The 17796-nt window shown below is 36.1% G+C and overlaps 1 protein-coding gene across 3 annotated transcripts in view; it reads right to left on the reverse strand.

Annotated features, from left to right (window-relative positions):
- tncb (tenascin Cb) overlaps positions 1–17796 on the reverse strand; it is a 61866-nt gene that overhangs the window by 12521 nt on the left and 31549 nt on the right. The window contains exons 9-13 of one of the 3 annotated variants that reach the window (XM_056457864.1): positions 15265–15354; positions 13288–13551; positions 9613–9888; positions 2315–2587; positions 1507–1629 (exon numbers count right to left, since the gene is read on the reverse strand). In XM_056457864.1, the coding sequence (XP_056313839.1) occupies positions 1507–1629; positions 2315–2587; positions 9613–9888; positions 13288–13551; positions 15265–15354 (1026 nt within the window). The remainder of the gene's footprint in view (positions 1–1506; positions 1630–2314; positions 2588–9612; positions 9889–13287; positions 13552–15264; positions 15355–17796) is intronic. The other 2 variants (XM_056457865.1, XM_056457866.1) reach the window with 2 other exon arrangements.

Raw genomic sequence — 17796 nt, forward strand, 5'->3', positions numbered from 1 at the left:
TAGGTCCTTTTTCCACAGCCATTGGCATCAACTTGTTTGGTGTAGTCATTTTGTCAGCCAGTGTTTTGTTTATAAACCTGGATGACTACATACAGTGCATCCGGAAAGTATTCATAGAGCTTCACTTTTTTTTGCCCATTCCTCTTTGCAGTACCTCTCAAGCTCTATCGGGTTGGATGGGAAGCGACGGTGTACAGCCATTTTCAGATCTCTCCAGAGATGTTCAATAGGATTTAGTTTTGGGCTCTGGCTGGGCCACTCAAGGACATTCACCAAATTGTTGTGAAGCCACTCCATTGATATTTTGGCAGTGTGCATTGAGTCATGGTCCTGCTGGAAGATGAACCATTGCCCCAGTCTGAGGTCAAGAGCACTCTGAAGCAGGTTTTCATTCAGGATGTCTCTGTACATTGCTGCATCCATCTTTCCCTCTATCCTGACTAGTCTTTCAGTTTCTGCTGATTAAAAACATTCCAACAGCATGATGCTGCCACCACCATGCTTCACTGTAGGGATGGTATTAGCCTGGTGATGAGCGGTGCCTGGTTTTCTCCAAACATAATGCCTGGCATTCACTCCAAAGAGTTCAATTTTTGTCTCATCAGACCAGAGAATTTTGTTTCTTATGCTCTGAGAGTCCTTCAGATGCCACTCTACCATACAGGCCTGATTGGTGGATTGCTGCACAGATGATTGCCCTTCTGTAAGGTTCTCCTCTCTCCAAAAAAGAATGCTGGAGCCCAGACAGGGTGACCATCGGGTTATTGATCACCTTACTGACTAAGGCCCTACTCCCCCGATCACTCAGCTTAGAAGGCCGACCAGCTCTAGGAAGAGTCCTGGTGGTTCCAAACATCTTCTACTTACGGATCATGGAGGCCACTGTGCTCATTGGAACTTTCAGAGGAGCAGACATTTTTCAACCTTCCCCAGCCTTGTGCCTCGAGACAATCCTGTCTCGGAGGTCTACAGACAATTCCTTTGTCTTCATGCTTAGTTTGTGCTTTGACATTCAATGTCAACCCTGAGAGCTTATATAGACAGGTGTATGCCTTTTCAAATCATGTCCAATCAACTAAGATTACAACAGGTGAACTCCAGTTAAGCTGCAGAAACATCTCAAGAATGATCAGTGGAAACAGAATGTACCTGATCTCAATTTAGAGGTTCTTAATAAACTTGCAACAATTTCAAAAACTCTTTTATCACATTGTCATTATGGGGTATTGTGTGTAGAATTTTGAGGAAATTAATGAATTTAATCCATTTTGGAATAAGGCTGTAACATGAAATATGTGGAAAAAGTGAAGCGTTATGAATACTTTCCGGATGCACTGTATCTGTCTTAATGGGCCACATTGTCTGACAGCAGAAAAGGCAAAAGTTGATATAGAAGCATTTGACTTTATGACTTTATAAAATTGTACAAAGGAAATTTAAAGCTACTTTTAATTAAAGCCATTTTGCAGCATGGTGCTTAAACCATAAAGACGACATGTTACTTACCACCCTGAATGGGCACATAGATGACCCGGTAGTTGTCTACACGGGTATGTGGCATAGTCCAGTGAACAGTAGCCGATGTATCGGTCACATCAGAAAAGCGTATTCCCTTCGGTGTACCAAGCCCTTGGAAGAAATGACACACACAAAACAAACAACCACAACATACTGTTAAAAACTGTGTGTTCAAACATTTCCCAAATAGGAGTTAAAAACAAAGCCTTTTCCCAGAAACAAAAATACAGCGGAAGTGTGAAGAAACTTCTTGAACTAGCCCATTTATCCTGCTGAACAAACAGATGCATCAAAGTAAACATTCAGGACATGAGGACTAGAGATAAAGGACACACAGACAAAGAGCCTGGCCTTAAAGCTATTTCTCAACGCTGGACCTCAGAATCTCGCGTGACAGATGCAAGAAGATTAACTTGCCCCCAGTACAGAGACACAATAGTGTGACATGCCAACATAAGACACAAGTGGAAAGTGGAGCTCACTAGCACAAGAGAAGATCGCCAGAGACAGGCACGCAACCAGGACAAATACACAAAATAGTTGGTCCCGCTCTGTAAATAAAACCTTCAAACACACAGCAAAAGGAGACAAAGAAAGTAAGCATGATGAGAGAAGACTTGGATGAAACTTGATGCGTAATGAGCAACGGATTGTATTTAAGCAGGTAATGGATAAATGGATGAGTTTTCCATGAAATCAGCGATGATGAAACCAATCTACTGATGGACAGACATTAAAACACTGAAAATGAAGAAGAAAGAGTTCCTCCACCAGCTTGTTTTAAATATCCAAATACCTGTGCGAGCTACAGTGAAAATGGGCTGGAATTTCCGTCCCAAAATGATCCCAAAGAGCTCGATTTCATAATCCGTGTCTTCATTGAGACCTGAGACCGCTTCTGTTCGCTTGTCTCCAGATACACTGATCTGGTGAGGTCGACCCAGGCCGCTTGAATCAAAGACTTTGAGAGCGAATGAATCAAAGATGGCCTCTGGCGCTGTCCAAGTCACTTTAAAGCTGTGCGGGGTGATGTCCGACACCGTAATATGCTCCACTTCAGGTTCGGCTTCTGGTTGACAAAATAATAAAGTTGTGCTTTTCTCTGTAAACTGTGACATGTACTTAAAAGAGGTTCAACGACTAAATGTGGATTCCCTTGTTTGAGGCAAATCAGCGATGGCATTACTCATGCATGAAAATAGCCAAATCAATTGTTCAGTCATCTATCAGTTGTTTCTATATCTATGACAGGCGATGCTGAAATCAGTGAGCCAAGAAATTTAATTTACATACTTGGATTAGAATATGGAATGAGATCTGTTGGTTAGTAGAAAAAAAAAATTGACATTGATGAATTTTCCACCATTATATTAGGTTGCACCATCATAATTGTATCGCCATATAATAGCAGTCATGTAGAGTTCAAGACAGAGCCGTTCCAGGACAATGACATATCCATTATAATCACATTGACAGAAGGGCTCATCCTGGAAATGCATTTTTATCTCTTTTTGCTGAACTTGCAGGAAGACCAGTGACAATGACTGATTTGAATTCTGAGAGGGATATCTCTAGAGAAACAATTGCTGTGGTATGGATATGTAAAATGGGGGGAAAAAATAAAGGATTCGGATGTCTTGACCACATAAGCGCTGCATTGTATTTTTAACAATAGTCTTGTTTCTGCCAGAATATGGTCTAATTTGAATACATTGTGGTTTGCTCTTCATGTTCGCTCTTACGTGTTAAGATTCTATCCTTACACACACTTTAATTAATTTAAAGTACATTATAATTACATAAATTCAATTTATTGAGTGTCCTAGTCCGTAACACCTCAAAGTGTGAAAAGTTCTTGTTCTAACCAAGGTTTTGCTCTTTATTTAATGTTAAAATTGTCTTAACATGACTTTGAAAATACCTTTAACTTTTGATTTCTTTTAATTTAAAGTTATGTTGAGAATCATGTTGTAGATTATTATTATTTCGACTTATTTATTAAATTATAGTTACTTGACAAAATATGACAAGCAAATTAGTTTCTTCATATTTTCACCCATTCGAATGTTATCATTCAATTAAATGGACATTATCAATGATAGATATGGGGCATTAGGGGCCTTCTGCGCCTACTAGTAGGCTCAGAAGGCTGTTATCATCTATCAACATGGTTAATCAGCTATACTAATAGAGAAGACTCCAGATCCTGTTTTTACATTACTGTGACGGTTGCGTTTAGGGTTGGGTTAGGGGTAGACGTTAATAAAATACAATTAATGGGAAATTTAATAAATAATATAAATAGTTCTCATTAACTTCCGGCGGCAGCCAAATGTGATCTATTGCTGATTAACCATGTGGATTGATGATAACAGCCTTCTGAGCCTATTAGCAGGTGCAGAAGGCCTCTACTTGCCCATATCTGTCAGCTGATAACCACTGATGATGCCATTTAATCTTGTGATAACATTCAAAGCGGGTGTAAATATGAAGAAACTAATTTGCTTGTCATGTTTTGTCAAGTAACCATAATTCTAATAATAATAAGTCCAAAAAAGTAACCTACAACACATTTCTTAACATAACTTTAAATTAAAAGAAGCTCAAAGTCAAAGGTATTTTCAAAGTCATGTTAACACTCTGAGCCTACTATAGGCGCAGAAGGCCACTACTGGCCCAAATATGTCAGTTAATAACCACTGATAACGGCAATTCAATCAAGCGATAACATTCGAATTGGCTTATATTTAGCTTTATTTTTTGTCAGTGCATTGATTGGCATTGTCTGCTAACCTCTAATTTCCATTCAGTAGAATATAAAAGTGCCGTAGCGTTAAACATTGCATCCTATTGTTTTTTTGTTTTTTATTTGTTAATGGTTTCAATTTAATCAAATTCAATGGTTTCAGTGATAATTAATAATTTCATACATATTTTATAATATATAATTTTGATGATGAATAATCAAATAATATTGTGCTCATTTCTGAAGCTGTGGTTGTGTTTTGGTCTTGAAAGAGTTGACAAAAGTGATGTAGCCTTTTTGTCTTTTAATGTTGGTGCATTTTGTCCAGTTGGGATATTGTGCAAGAATTTTCCTATCTATCTATCTATCTATCTATCCATTTTTAAGTCCATCCGTCCATCCATCCATCCATCCATCCATCCATCCATCTATCAGGCACAGAATGAGCATGCTTCGTTACTACAGTAACTACACCTAATTAAAATAGTTACTGTTCATTTCTAAAGGCTGGTCAGAACAGTCTGAACCAGTGACAACTAATAATCCAGACTGTTAATGTATTTAATTGAATATATTAAAAATAATACATTATTATTAATCATCGTATATTACAGTTTTTCTCAGTCACTTTGGTACAGTTCTCAGATCAAAATTAAAATTTGCAAAATAGTAAGTGCATTTCTCAAAACAATGCGTACAAATAGCGAAACCATGGATTACCTGCAAATACCAGCCTTGCTCAAAATCTTTAGTTCATCTCTCAAAATCTCTGTGTCAATGAATGTGTCAGTCCCATCAGAATGACAAATGCTTGTGCCATTGTGTGTGGATAAGATAGTCAAATGACTTAGTCGTGTTGTCAGTATAACAGTGTACTCTCGAGGGCTGTTCTGGTGTAAACAATTTTTTTGTTGCTGTTTGTACTGTAATTTGTTGCCAGATCATGTCACTGTGATACAGAAAGGAAAGGACAGCACTGCATAGCACAAAGAAAAACAAAACAAAAGTAGAAATGTGAACAAAGGACAATCTCCTTTCAGATGCACCTTCATTAGAAAAAGGCAAGATTCACCCGGGAGAAATTTACCAATTCAGGACAGATTTAGATAAAAAGTCTAATGGAAATGTATAGAAAAATGCATTATGACACAATATTATGACAAGCATTTTGCATGTGAAGACTTATGCTATGAACTAATGCCTAAATGTTGTGGCAGTGAGACTATTCAGACAGAGACCATTACAATCCATTTTGATCAACATGAAATAAGCAATTGATAATGTAGGAAACAGCAGGGAATTGCATGTAATGATTTGCATGGATGTACAAAAGCATTTGCAACTCGTTCAAAGAAACAAAGATTTTCTTTGAACAAATCTTTTCGCGAAGATTTTTTGATGTGCACATGTGTCACAATAATGTAACGATTGAACAAGTAGTTTTGAGAATTTCAATTCTGATCTGAGAAATGTACCAAAGCGATTGAGAAAAACTGTAATTTAACAATATACTATGTAAACTTAATAAACTACGAGAAAAAAATCCAAGCATCTGAATGCAACATTTCTGAAGAAATACATGCTGTTGTTTACACTTTCAAGTTAAATTTGGGAATTTTCCTGTTCAATAAAAACAAGACAATAATTGTAATTGATTATAATTTGATCAGCCTCTGCGTTGGGATTAACTACACAGAGGGCACGTGAACAAATTATGGAAACTCAATAAAGATATCACACCAAACAATGAGATCACACTTAAATGTTTAAAAGACAATGCTGCATTGATCCAAGCCAACAATGCCTTAACAGAGGCCCGTTGTCCTAAACTAAACTTTCAAAAGAAAAGAAGAAGAAAAGCTCCTCGACCAGCTTGAACCTCTTCTTCCTCCAGAGCTCTGGATGATGTGAAACAGAAAAGACATTTGCTGAATGTGGAAAAGTGTTGCAAATGAAAACCAGCGAGGACAAATCCTGTGGAGCTGTCCCTCTTCATTAGCGCCGTTCACTTGTTTAAGAGTGTCAGCAGTGTTTGAGGCATTTCAAGAGTACTAACATGTGCTCTCCAAGGATCACTTTCATCTGACTGCCTTCTAAGTCTCTCCGCTTCGACAAAGAGGCATCTGTTTGTGGAGGTGGAAAAGGCGCCAGCTAACCTACAGGAACAAGGTCTGGAAGCAGTAATTCTGCAGCTAAAACCTCTGAGGGGGATATCAGTGTTGACACAGCTATACAGCAGGGGGAAAGAAAGCATGTTTTTTGTAAATATCGCACATTTTTGAAAGCCTGTTTCACTCGGGACAGAGCGAGGCGAGAGTTCATGGGTCATGTAACGTGGATAAAGAGGAGGTTAGCAGAAATCCAATCGGTTCCCCTTCTCCTCTGCCTATTTGCATGCAGACTTGAGAGACTGCTACAACTGTGGCCCCTGCAGCCACTGGCTGATAAACGCCAAGAAAATGTGTGAAAGTGAGGCACAAGAATGAGAAGTAGCGCAGGGTCAGAAAACGGGGCGTGCATACTGAAAAGATCCTTCACAAGAAGCCACAAAAACTCCTCAGGATCACTTCCATGGCAGTAAACCCCGGGCCGACGCTCGGAGGAGGGGGCGAAACTCTGGTATGCGGCTAATAAATGTATGCCTGCTACAATACAACTTGTCTGGTTTGCTGGTATAGACGATAAATGCCACAAACCGAGTGATTTAAATGGACTCGCCAGCAATGCGAAGTGAATGCCGCAGTCAATTAGAATGAAAAAGGGATCATTAGTCTAACTCGGTTTTGCCTGTTAAACACAAATGTAGCGGCGATGACAGGCAGAGGTCATTTGGCGCACCTGCAGGCTGAGCCGGTGATTATGTGGACGTGAATGTGTGGGGAAGCATTATGATGCAGTGCAGGTGTGCTCTGAATGTCAGCATACTTCAACGTGTAATTCAGCAGACGGGAAGAGTGCAGATATTTCACATATTCACAGCTGCTGACTTGAAAGAGGGTTGGTTTGTTTGCAGCGCTTTGCATATTTCTGAAATCATGTTCCGTGGACTGCATTGGGTTATCTTAACTTCTTGAGTGTTAATAGAGTACTGTATGTTCTACAAGTTTGCCTGTGTGTTGTAGCATGGATACAGTAAATACATATTGGATCAAGAATTGGATGTTGGTGTTGTCATCTACTGCTACAGATACAGTGTGATACCTAGCAGATCATAAGTTTTTTGAATATTGTTTCTTCTAATATATATATATATATATATATATATATATATATATATATATATATATATATATATATATATATATATATATATATATATATATATATATATATATATATATATATATATACAGTTGAAGTCAGAATTATTAGCCCCACTTTGAATTCTTTTTTCTTTTTTAAATATTTCCCAAATGATATTTAACAGAGCAAAGAAATTGTCACAGAATGTCTGGCAATATTTTCTCTTCTGGAGAAAGTCTTATTTGTTTTATTTCGTCTAGAATAAAAGCTGTTTTACATTTTTTTTAAAAACGTTTTAAGGACAAAATTATTAGCTCCTTTAAGCTACATATTTTTTCGATAGTCTACAGAACAAACCATCGTTATACAATAACTTGCCTAATTACCCTAACCGGCCTAGTTTACCTAATTAACCTAGTTAAGCCTTTAAATGTCACTTTAAGCTGTATAGAAGTGTCTTGAAAAATATCTAGTCAAATGTTATTTACTGTCATCATGGCAAAGATAAAATAAATCAGCTATTAGAAATGAGTTATTAAAACTATTATGTTTAGAAATGTGAAAAAATCCTTGTTAAAATGTGTTTAAAAATCTCTCTGTTAAACAAAATTTGGGGAAAACAATAAACAGGGGGGCTAATAATTCTGATCTGAACTGTGTGTATATATATATATATATATATATATATATATATATATATATATATATATATATATATATATGAGAAAGTAGGCTTGTTCTGACACTTATTCTGAAATTTTATTCTGAAATGTCATGATGGATCAGGCTGTGCTATTCTACACTACATAAGTGAACTGCTTCCATTTTATAGTTGAATCATTAAATTATCTTCACCAAATTTACATTATATTAATCTTACCTAAACCATACGGCTATATATGTATAACGTAAAAGTTGAAACATGATTAACTTGTGCTATTCAAAGCTTTATCATCAATTTATTGAAAGGAAAACATAAATAGGGACAAGTTAATATCAAACCATTTTAAGGCCATTTGTTAATGTTTTTGTTTTTCTACAGATTTTTATATATTCTACATTCTAGAATTATTTTTATTTTTGATATTTATGTATGTATATATTAGGGAAAGGTCATACTGACTAAGGCTTTTTAATTTTTATTATTACCAAATATTTACTGTACATTCTATATGTGACCCTGGACCACAAAACCAGTCTTGTGTTGCATGGGTATATTTGTGGAAATAGCCAAACATACACTATATTGAGTCAAACTTAACTATTTTTATTTGAAGTAACCCTCATCTTCTATGAATGCATTTTGTAAATTTACTTTTTGTATATATATATATATATATATATAAACTTAATTGCTGGTTAGTAACATGCATTGGTAAGACTCTAGACTGTGATTTTCTCAGTAGTAAGTTTTTTTTAACCCTCAGATTGTAGTTATTCAATCTCGACAAACTATTTTCCTAACCTAACAAAGCATGCATCAATGGGAAGCTTATTTAATTAGCTTTCAGATGAAGTATAAATCTGATTTTCAAAAATGTGTACTTATGACTGGGCATGGGCTGGTATAAATTTCAGATGGTATGATAACCTTGTATAAAACTACCACGGTTTCACTGTATCACGGTATTGTGATTGCTGCTTTTAAAATAAGTTATTTAAATAAGTAAACAGATTTCTTTACAACACAAAAAAATACATTTAAAAACCTTACATATACCTTGGGAACCATATAACAGAACATTTTAGAGGTATTAAAACCTTGAGTTTTCCAAGCCACGTTAAACCTTGAAACCGGTTATCGTCCCATGCCTACTTATGACTGGGTTTGTGATCCAGGGTCACATTTTAATAGTGGAAAATAAAATGAAGTGTCAGTGATGGATGATGGAGAGATAAATTCATTATGAATACTATAATAACTGGTTGAAATTCAAAAAAGTGTTAGTATTAATTCACCATGTGATGTGATGAACTCCACAAAAAAGACAAGATGTTAGTCTGTACTGCCGTTTGAGGCAAAGCATTTGATCCAAAGAAGACTGGAAAAGAATAGATGCCAAAAAGATGGCCAAGCTGGCCCAAGACTTGGCAAGTATTGATACCTGTGATGGCTTCTGCAAAGACAGGATCTAAGAGCTCTCCCTTGTACAGCCCGTACAGTGTGACCCTGTAGAAAGTACTAGGAGAGAGGTCAGTGACAGCCAGGGTGAACTCCTGGCCGGAGAGTGTGTGGTTCTGGCCATCAGATAAGCCATCTGGGTCAGACACTTCAATCAGAAATCCCTCAACCTCTCCTCTGTCCAGATCCCAGGACATACTGAAGCTGTCCCAGGACACGTCAGAGATGGTGATGTTGCCCACCTGAGGCTTCTCCTCATCTGGATGACAAACAGATGAGAAGAGAATTAATTTGGCAGGTATACATTGAGAAGAAGGACATCATTAGCTGGTTTCTTTGGCATTCTCTCTTTAAGTTTGTGTTCATTGCTTACAGTTAAATGTATTGACATAAGCACAAAGAGACAATTATGTAATCTTCACTTCACAGCTTCATAAAATAAAATAAAAAATAAAAAAATAAAATAAAATAAAATAAAATAAAATAAAATAAAAAAATAAATATTAGACAATCTGTTTTACAATTAACAATAAAGCAATTGGTTAATTCCACCAATTTCATCTCCATCTGTTTAAAACAGAACATCTGTTCATGCAATGGAGGAAAAAAAGGATGAGTAATAACTTTTAGAAAGTTGTAATGGAAAATAAACAAATTTGCAATCATGTCTCATGCAACCTATTAACATCCAAGCACCAGCTTGCTGAGACAGCTTTGGTATTAATGGCCCTGAGAAAAGCCATTAATTTTTGAAGGTCCTGCCTAGCCTGCCTGAGCAGAGGTACGCTGAACACTTCAAACATGGGAGGCAGCCATGCAGCGCGGCGCAGTGCAACCTATAATTGAACATCATTGTGCATTGTCAGCATTCACAGGGAAAGAGGGGGCAGAAAGCTTGGAGATGCACGGTGGGCTAACCATTATCCTGTCTATGCACATTGAAGAGAGCAGAAACGTGGCGTGCAAATAGGGTGAGAGACAATGCGGATGAAGTGAATGACCTTCCCAGGCATTAGGGCCGCTTGTCGCTTTTGAAACCTGGAGATGAAACAATACTGAGCTGTCAAACAGCAAAACAACTCATTGATCATCTCGCGCTATTCATGGGAACTTAAATTTAGCCAAATTGATTCATTTTGTACACTTATCCAATAGTGTTCCCTTTACTGAAAGCGCTCCATGTATGTCTGAGGGGTGGCCTTCACTGCATGCAAATGGGAATCGAGAAAATACAATAAAAGAACGGCTTTATTGTTTGGAGATCCTCAGGCCACAAATATCTTAAGGGTGTTTGGATAAAGCCTTTTTTAGATGCATGCAAACTATTTGTGTGTGTGTTTTTTTTATAGGTACCACTGTATGTGGGCTGAAAAACATGCATGTTCTTCTAACCATAAAAGTTTGGTCACATTTACAGTTGTCATAGGTGAATCCATTTCAATAGAAATCTAAGCAATTACTGTTAGGTGAACTGACAATGAATTGGAAATAGAGTAAAAAGAATGCAAGACTATAATAACATGGTAACACTTAAAACCCACTTTAACCATTAATTCAATGCTCATTTGCATATATTATTTTTGAGGGAAACCTCTCTAGCTGTTATCAGCTGTGCTGAGTAGATTACTTACAAATTGTTGTCTGTTACTGATAATAATTACATTATGGAAGTTGCAGTCAGTAACAAAACCCAGATTTCTTATTTTAGGTTACACATTCTGACTATGTATGGCTTACTTTTAGATTACTTTCGAGACAAATTTTTATTTTATTTTGAATTGTCCCAAAGTTTGGAAGCATGAATCGAAAACTATAGTGTCAAAGGTCAATTTACATGATATTTACATGGTCATTCTGTATTGTCAATATTCAAAGCTAAGCGATAAGACACATATAGCAAGTTCAGAAAGCAAAAACGAGAGAGAAAAAATTTTGAATTAAGCTGCAGTTACACTGGACTTTTTGCTCCATAGACTTCCATTCATACACACGTAAATGTGTCAGACTGGAAGTTCAAGCTTGGTGAACTCTGACTGCGAAATCGCATCACATGACTGCGTGAGACCAATCAAAGTTCAAAACATGACATCTCTGGGCAGAAATTTAAAACATGGACCTATCGCGCTTTTTAAAAGTCGCCCCTTTTCGCAGCACCATACGACAGAATCTTACATGCTTAAACTCTAGTGTGACCGCGACTTTAGTGAGGATCAATACATTGTGAATAATTTACTGTCATTGTGTTAATAATCAGTAATAATTCCGAAAAAAGTAACTGGTGTCTGATTATGAACGTTTTCAAACATAACAATCAAATAACAAGCAACACATTTCTGGAATGTAATTACATAATCAATGCTATTAGTGAATATATGTTCTTTAATCTAAAGTGTTACCAAAATAACTTGGTTGATTTTTTTATAACCTAAAAAATATACCTAAAAAATAACCTAAAAAACAGTTTAGCTTGACTGTTTACAATACATTTTTATTAGTAAATTCACCCAAATTCTGTAAATGTTTGACTACACCTCAACAAAATGAAACTTTGTGCATAAATAAATAAATAAATAAATAAATAAATAAATAAATAAATAAATAAATAAATATATTCTTTTTTTTTCTTTTCCTCTTTTCCATATGGTTGTATCCTCATGGGTTTTCTTTGAGAGGGTCTCAGCCTTCTAGTCTCCACATCTACATATTACAAGCTGAAACACTTATAATGATGCCAGAGAGACATTCAGAGAACAGAAGAAACCCCAAACCTAAAGGTCTCCCTGCCCCCCACCTTCCCGTTTCCATTGGGTCTGAGGGAAGTGTATGCCCATGTTTGTGCGCCGTGTCTAAGGCCGATAATGGTTGCTGAAATAAATGCATTGGGATTATAGTGCTGGTGATTTCAGAGACAACATTTTAACAGGCGGCTCAGCATGTGTCCTATTTATCAGTCCGCCCCACAGTTCATTGTGGTCAAATCACGCAAATCCAAAAGGGGAGTGGGCTCACTCTGACGATTATCACATGAATGAGCTTTCTGTGCGTGTGTGTGTGTGTTTGGGATCTTGAGAAACACTATATCTGTTGTCTTGCCTTGGCGACCAAAGCAAACAACTGATGCTATATTTTTATAGCTTTTTGGCTTTAGTTAATGATTACCAAGCAAGAACATTTGGTAACTGTGGAAGTTCAGTATGTGGCATCCTAACCACAGAGATTTGGCTATAAAATAAACCCACATGCCCTAATTGAGGGCAGAGAATAAGGATATTAGCCACCCATTTCCTGTGTATGGTGGCATTCTGACAATATGAATATCTTTCAGATTTTTTTTGGAGCTCCTCAAGATAAGAAGCTAAAAATGATTCATTCAAGTTCATAGAACAAAGACTGCAGTATCTTCAAACTCCAAAAGAAATATTGACACATCTGGAGGGAAAATAAAGATGTTATATTATATTATATTATATTATATTGCTGAGTTGCCTTCACATCCTCAATGTTTATGGCTGAAAGCATCAGATTTAAAACCTATTTTTTAAAGCTGATTTTACAATCCAAAGCACTATTGCTTTTTCCACTCTAGAAGCAGGAAAAAAGTGGATGTGAAGATGAATTTATAAAACACATAAATGAAAATGTAGTGATGCGGGCTAACCTGTGGATGCTGACAGGGTGGCTGGCGCGCTCAGCTTTCTTCCTCTCTCAGCGGTCAGGGTAATGGTGTACAGCATGCCAGGGTTCAGGCCAGTCAGGATGTAGGTATTTGCAGCACCAGGTATCTTCAGTTCAGTTCTATCCCCATCCGCAGGTATAAACACGAGACTATAGGTATCGATTTTAGCAACCGGTCTCCTCCAAACCAGTGCCAGTGTGGTCTCTGTGGTCTCACTTACTTGAAGGTCTTTGGGAGGATCAAGATCTAAGAGAAAAGAGAATTGATATAAAAGATAAGTTCGTTAAAATGGCAATTCAGTAATCATTTAACCACCCTGTTTCTTTTTTGAATACCACCTAAGAACTTTTGAAGAAACTTTGAGAAGAATGCCCTAAGGATTATGCAATATTGTAAAATGGCGGTTTGTTATATTTGATGTCAGTTAAAGCTACACAGTACATTTAATAATCTAGCGGACTGCAAATCATTCCAATAAGATCGCTGAATCAGAATACCAAATGATTCATTTAAAATATCCAACTATGGGTGTATGATATTACAAATAAACAACATAGAGAGTTTCAAATCATTCAGTGTGTAATGAGACCTATTATAATACAATAGAGATGCCTACTATAATTAAATTTTGATATAGTTAAGTAATATCACACAAGCAAAGAGTGTTGTTTTCCTGAATATCAATGAATGAGTGTGAATGCGAATGTGTTATTGATTTTACACAACTGTATAACAGATACAGGTAATACTATTGCGTGAATTACATTTTAGACAAATTTAGATACATTTTAATTTACATTTTGCCAATGAAAATTGTTCCACCAAATCCTGAGCGCACCAGTTCTCAAAGCAACATTGTGTTTTTTTTTGTGTTCCAGAATCATTCAATCAATCAATTAATCAATCAATCAATCAATCAATCAATCAATCAATCAATCAATCAATCAATCAATCAATCAATCAATCAACCAACCAACCAATCAATCAACCAATTAATTTTGAATGGGTCAAATGAGCCATGGGTTCAAGTCCATTCTTGAAGAATCCCAACCCCTGATCCCATGAACCCCTGACACATTTTTGTTTGCTAAGGGAATCATCAAACTTCATTATTTAAAATATAAATAAATATAGAGACGTAATTTTTGTCAGTACCGCACATCTGGATCCAACTGAAAAGAATTAATTGTTTCCAAATTAAACCAAACATGAACAAACCACTATAATGAATATAAACATTTTCAATTTATAACAACTTTCATTATTGTTCTGTGTCACACAAAGGCTTCTGAGGATTGGAATTAAACCATAGCAGATGTTTAATATAGTGCTTTTCAGACTTTTACGTTTCTGACAAACCCATCAATGTCACTATTAGAGTCAGGGGCGGATTTTGTGATTTTGGGGCACTCAGCAATTCCAGCCATATGGCCCAAGTCCTGAAATGCACCCTTTCTACTTTTAATACATTTTTATTTATATTGCTTTTTTTATATCACTCAATCTTCTTCTAAATGAATGCAATCTCAACATTTTAAATGATTAAATGACTGCTGAACTGCTTCATGGTGGAGATTTTATTTTGTAATATTATTATTATTACATAACATTACATTATTATAATAACATTATATTTGATTATAAATAAGTTAAATTTTTATTTTTATAACTCTCACCATAGAAAAAAATGGTAGAAAACTATGTTACATATAGTTTATAGGTATAATTTATACTTCTAGATATTTTTTGAGGGCCTCCAGATTTTCTGGGGCCCTAAGCGGTCGCTTACCTCGCTTATTGGTTAAATCCGCTCCTGATTACAGTCATTATATTAATCTTTGTTCTAAATTACTATTCTACTCAGAATTCACTCAAGCATCATAAGAAGAGAAAAGAAGACAATCACGTTTACTTCAAAATGTAAATAAAACAGTTACTGACACTTCTGTTAAGTCTTACCAGTCACAGCATTAGTCGTCGCAGGCAAACTCTCACGCTCTTCCTTGATTGAAGTCACTCCCATTCCATATTCAGTCCCGGGCCTGAGGCCTAAGAAAAAGCCCAACAGATTCATTACTCTTAAATCATTAGGCAAAAACGAAACCATTATTCTCTCAGTTGTTTTTGGACCCTCCACAGAAGGCAATTATTTTTCGTACTCGCCACTGTGAGGTTTCAATTTCATCTGCGCGCCATATCAATCTAATGCCTTTCAGTTGCAGCATCAAAGAGCTTCTCCACAGGCCAGAAACAATATTTACCATCATACAAGAGATTCCCAAATCCCCACACCCCCATTCACAAGAGCCCTTAGCCCAAATCCCACACTTTACCCCTCTTAATGCCTGTATTGGCTCCTGCAGAGGTCACTGTGCTGGAGTCCTCCAGCATGAAATTACGCCTAATGCAGAGGAAGCTCATTATCAATAAAATCACAGGCGTGACGGCAATTACAGATAATAACTGTGTGAAAGAGACAACTAGTGAGATGTGTATGTGTGTGTGAGAGAGCGTTATTAGCTGAACAGATCGTCCGCCTTATTTACAGCGAACAGGCCTCCCAAGGACAAAGGAGCAAACCAGACAAAGAATCTATTATCCATTTTGAATATATTTTTTTTCTCCCAGCCATGATAATCCCTACTCGCGGTAACACATGGTTGTAGAGAATAAGAATTAGCACTGGAGATTGCCTCAAAGCACAAGTGTACAATAGGAGTGTTGCTGCTATGGCGAAAGCCAGCACTTTTCCTGGGATTTTCACATTAAAGCACCAGTGTTACTTCATTTAAGAGATGAATGAGGCATTGTCACCAAAAAAAGGGTAGCATCTCATTCCCACTAAGTCGTGTAAATGTTTAACATCATTAAAACAAAAGCTCTCATTTGGAAATAAGTGCTATATTTAGAAACCGTTTTATTAGTGACACCGGTGGTCATTAAGTGAACTGCAGTCAGCAACATTTTATTTTTTTTTTACATTTAAGGCCTTGCTTTACTCACAGTGAAGTTTTAATTAAACATTTTTCATTTTTTGTTACAAATTAAGTTGTATATATATATATATATATATATATATATATATATATATATATATATATATATATATATATATATATATATATATATATATATATGTGTGTGCACACAGTTGAAGTCAGAATTATTAGCCCCCCTGTTTAACGGAGAGAAGATTTTTTTTAAACACATTTCTAAACAAAATAGTTTTAATAACTAATTTGTAATAACTGATTTATTTTATCTTTACCATGATGACAGTAAATAATATTTGACTAGATATTTTTCAAGACACTTCTATACAGCTTAAAGTGACATTTAAAGGCTTAACTAGGTTAATTAGGTTAACTAGGCAGTTTTGGGTAATTAGGCAAGTTATTGTATTACGATGGTTTGTTCTGTAGACTATCAAAAAAATTGTTTAAAGGGGCTAATAATTTTGACCTTAAAATGTTTTTTAAAGAATTAAAAACTGCTTTTATTCTAGACGAAATAAAACAAATAAGACTTTCTCCAGAAGAAAAAATATTATCAGACATACTGTGAAAATTTCCTTGCTCTGTTAAACATAATTTGGGAAATAAACAAACAAACAAAAAAAAAAAATTTAAAAGGGGGGCTAATAATTCTAATTTAACTGTCTTGATATACACATCAAGATATTACGGCATATGGATTTCTATCTGAAGGACTTATTTTTTTCCAAAGTCAAAAAAAGTGCTGATTCAAAGAGTCTCTGTTGCGTTCAGTGCCTCATGAGATGTAAGTTTATAAAATATTCTGTAGTTTAACATTAGAATCATTATATACAAAGTCATACGAAGGAGCTGGTGGTGGATTTCAGGAAAGAGAAAAGAGAACACACTCCCATCATCAACGGGACACCAGTTGAGAGAGTCAGCCCTTTCAAGTTTCTTGGCCACATCGCTGAGGATCTGATATGGACTGCTCACACAGACACAGTGCTGAGGAAGGCACAACAAAGCCTCTTCTTCCTCAGGCATCTCAGGAGGTTTGGAATGAGCCCCCACATCCCCCGCTTGTTCTACACCTGCACTGTGGAAAGCTTCTTCCCACAGACTATCAGGCTGATGAACACTTAACACAACTCACACAAACTCTTTCCATACCCCTCACTATGTACCATCAAGATATAGCATGCACTGCACTTTAACCAATCCATACTTAAAACAATATTGTCTACAATAATGTATCACCAACAGTCAGACTATGTGTACACCTATTCATTGACATAGCACCATAGCACATGTGCTGCTGATGATGTGACAATAAAAGTGATTTGATCATTTATTCTAGTGATTTTAATGATACATTTTCAGCTTCATTACTCCGTTCTTCAGAGTCACATGATCCTTCAGAAATCACTATTATTACTACTAATTAATAATTATTATTGTTCATTCATTTATTCATTTTCTTTTCGGCTTAGTCCCTTTATTAATCAGGGGTCGC

This window comes from Danio aesculapii, chromosome 5 (assembly GCF_903798145.1).
Source record: "Danio aesculapii chromosome 5, fDanAes4.1, whole genome shotgun sequence".
Taxonomy (NCBI): Eukaryota; Metazoa; Chordata; class Actinopteri; order Cypriniformes; family Danionidae; genus Danio; species Danio aesculapii.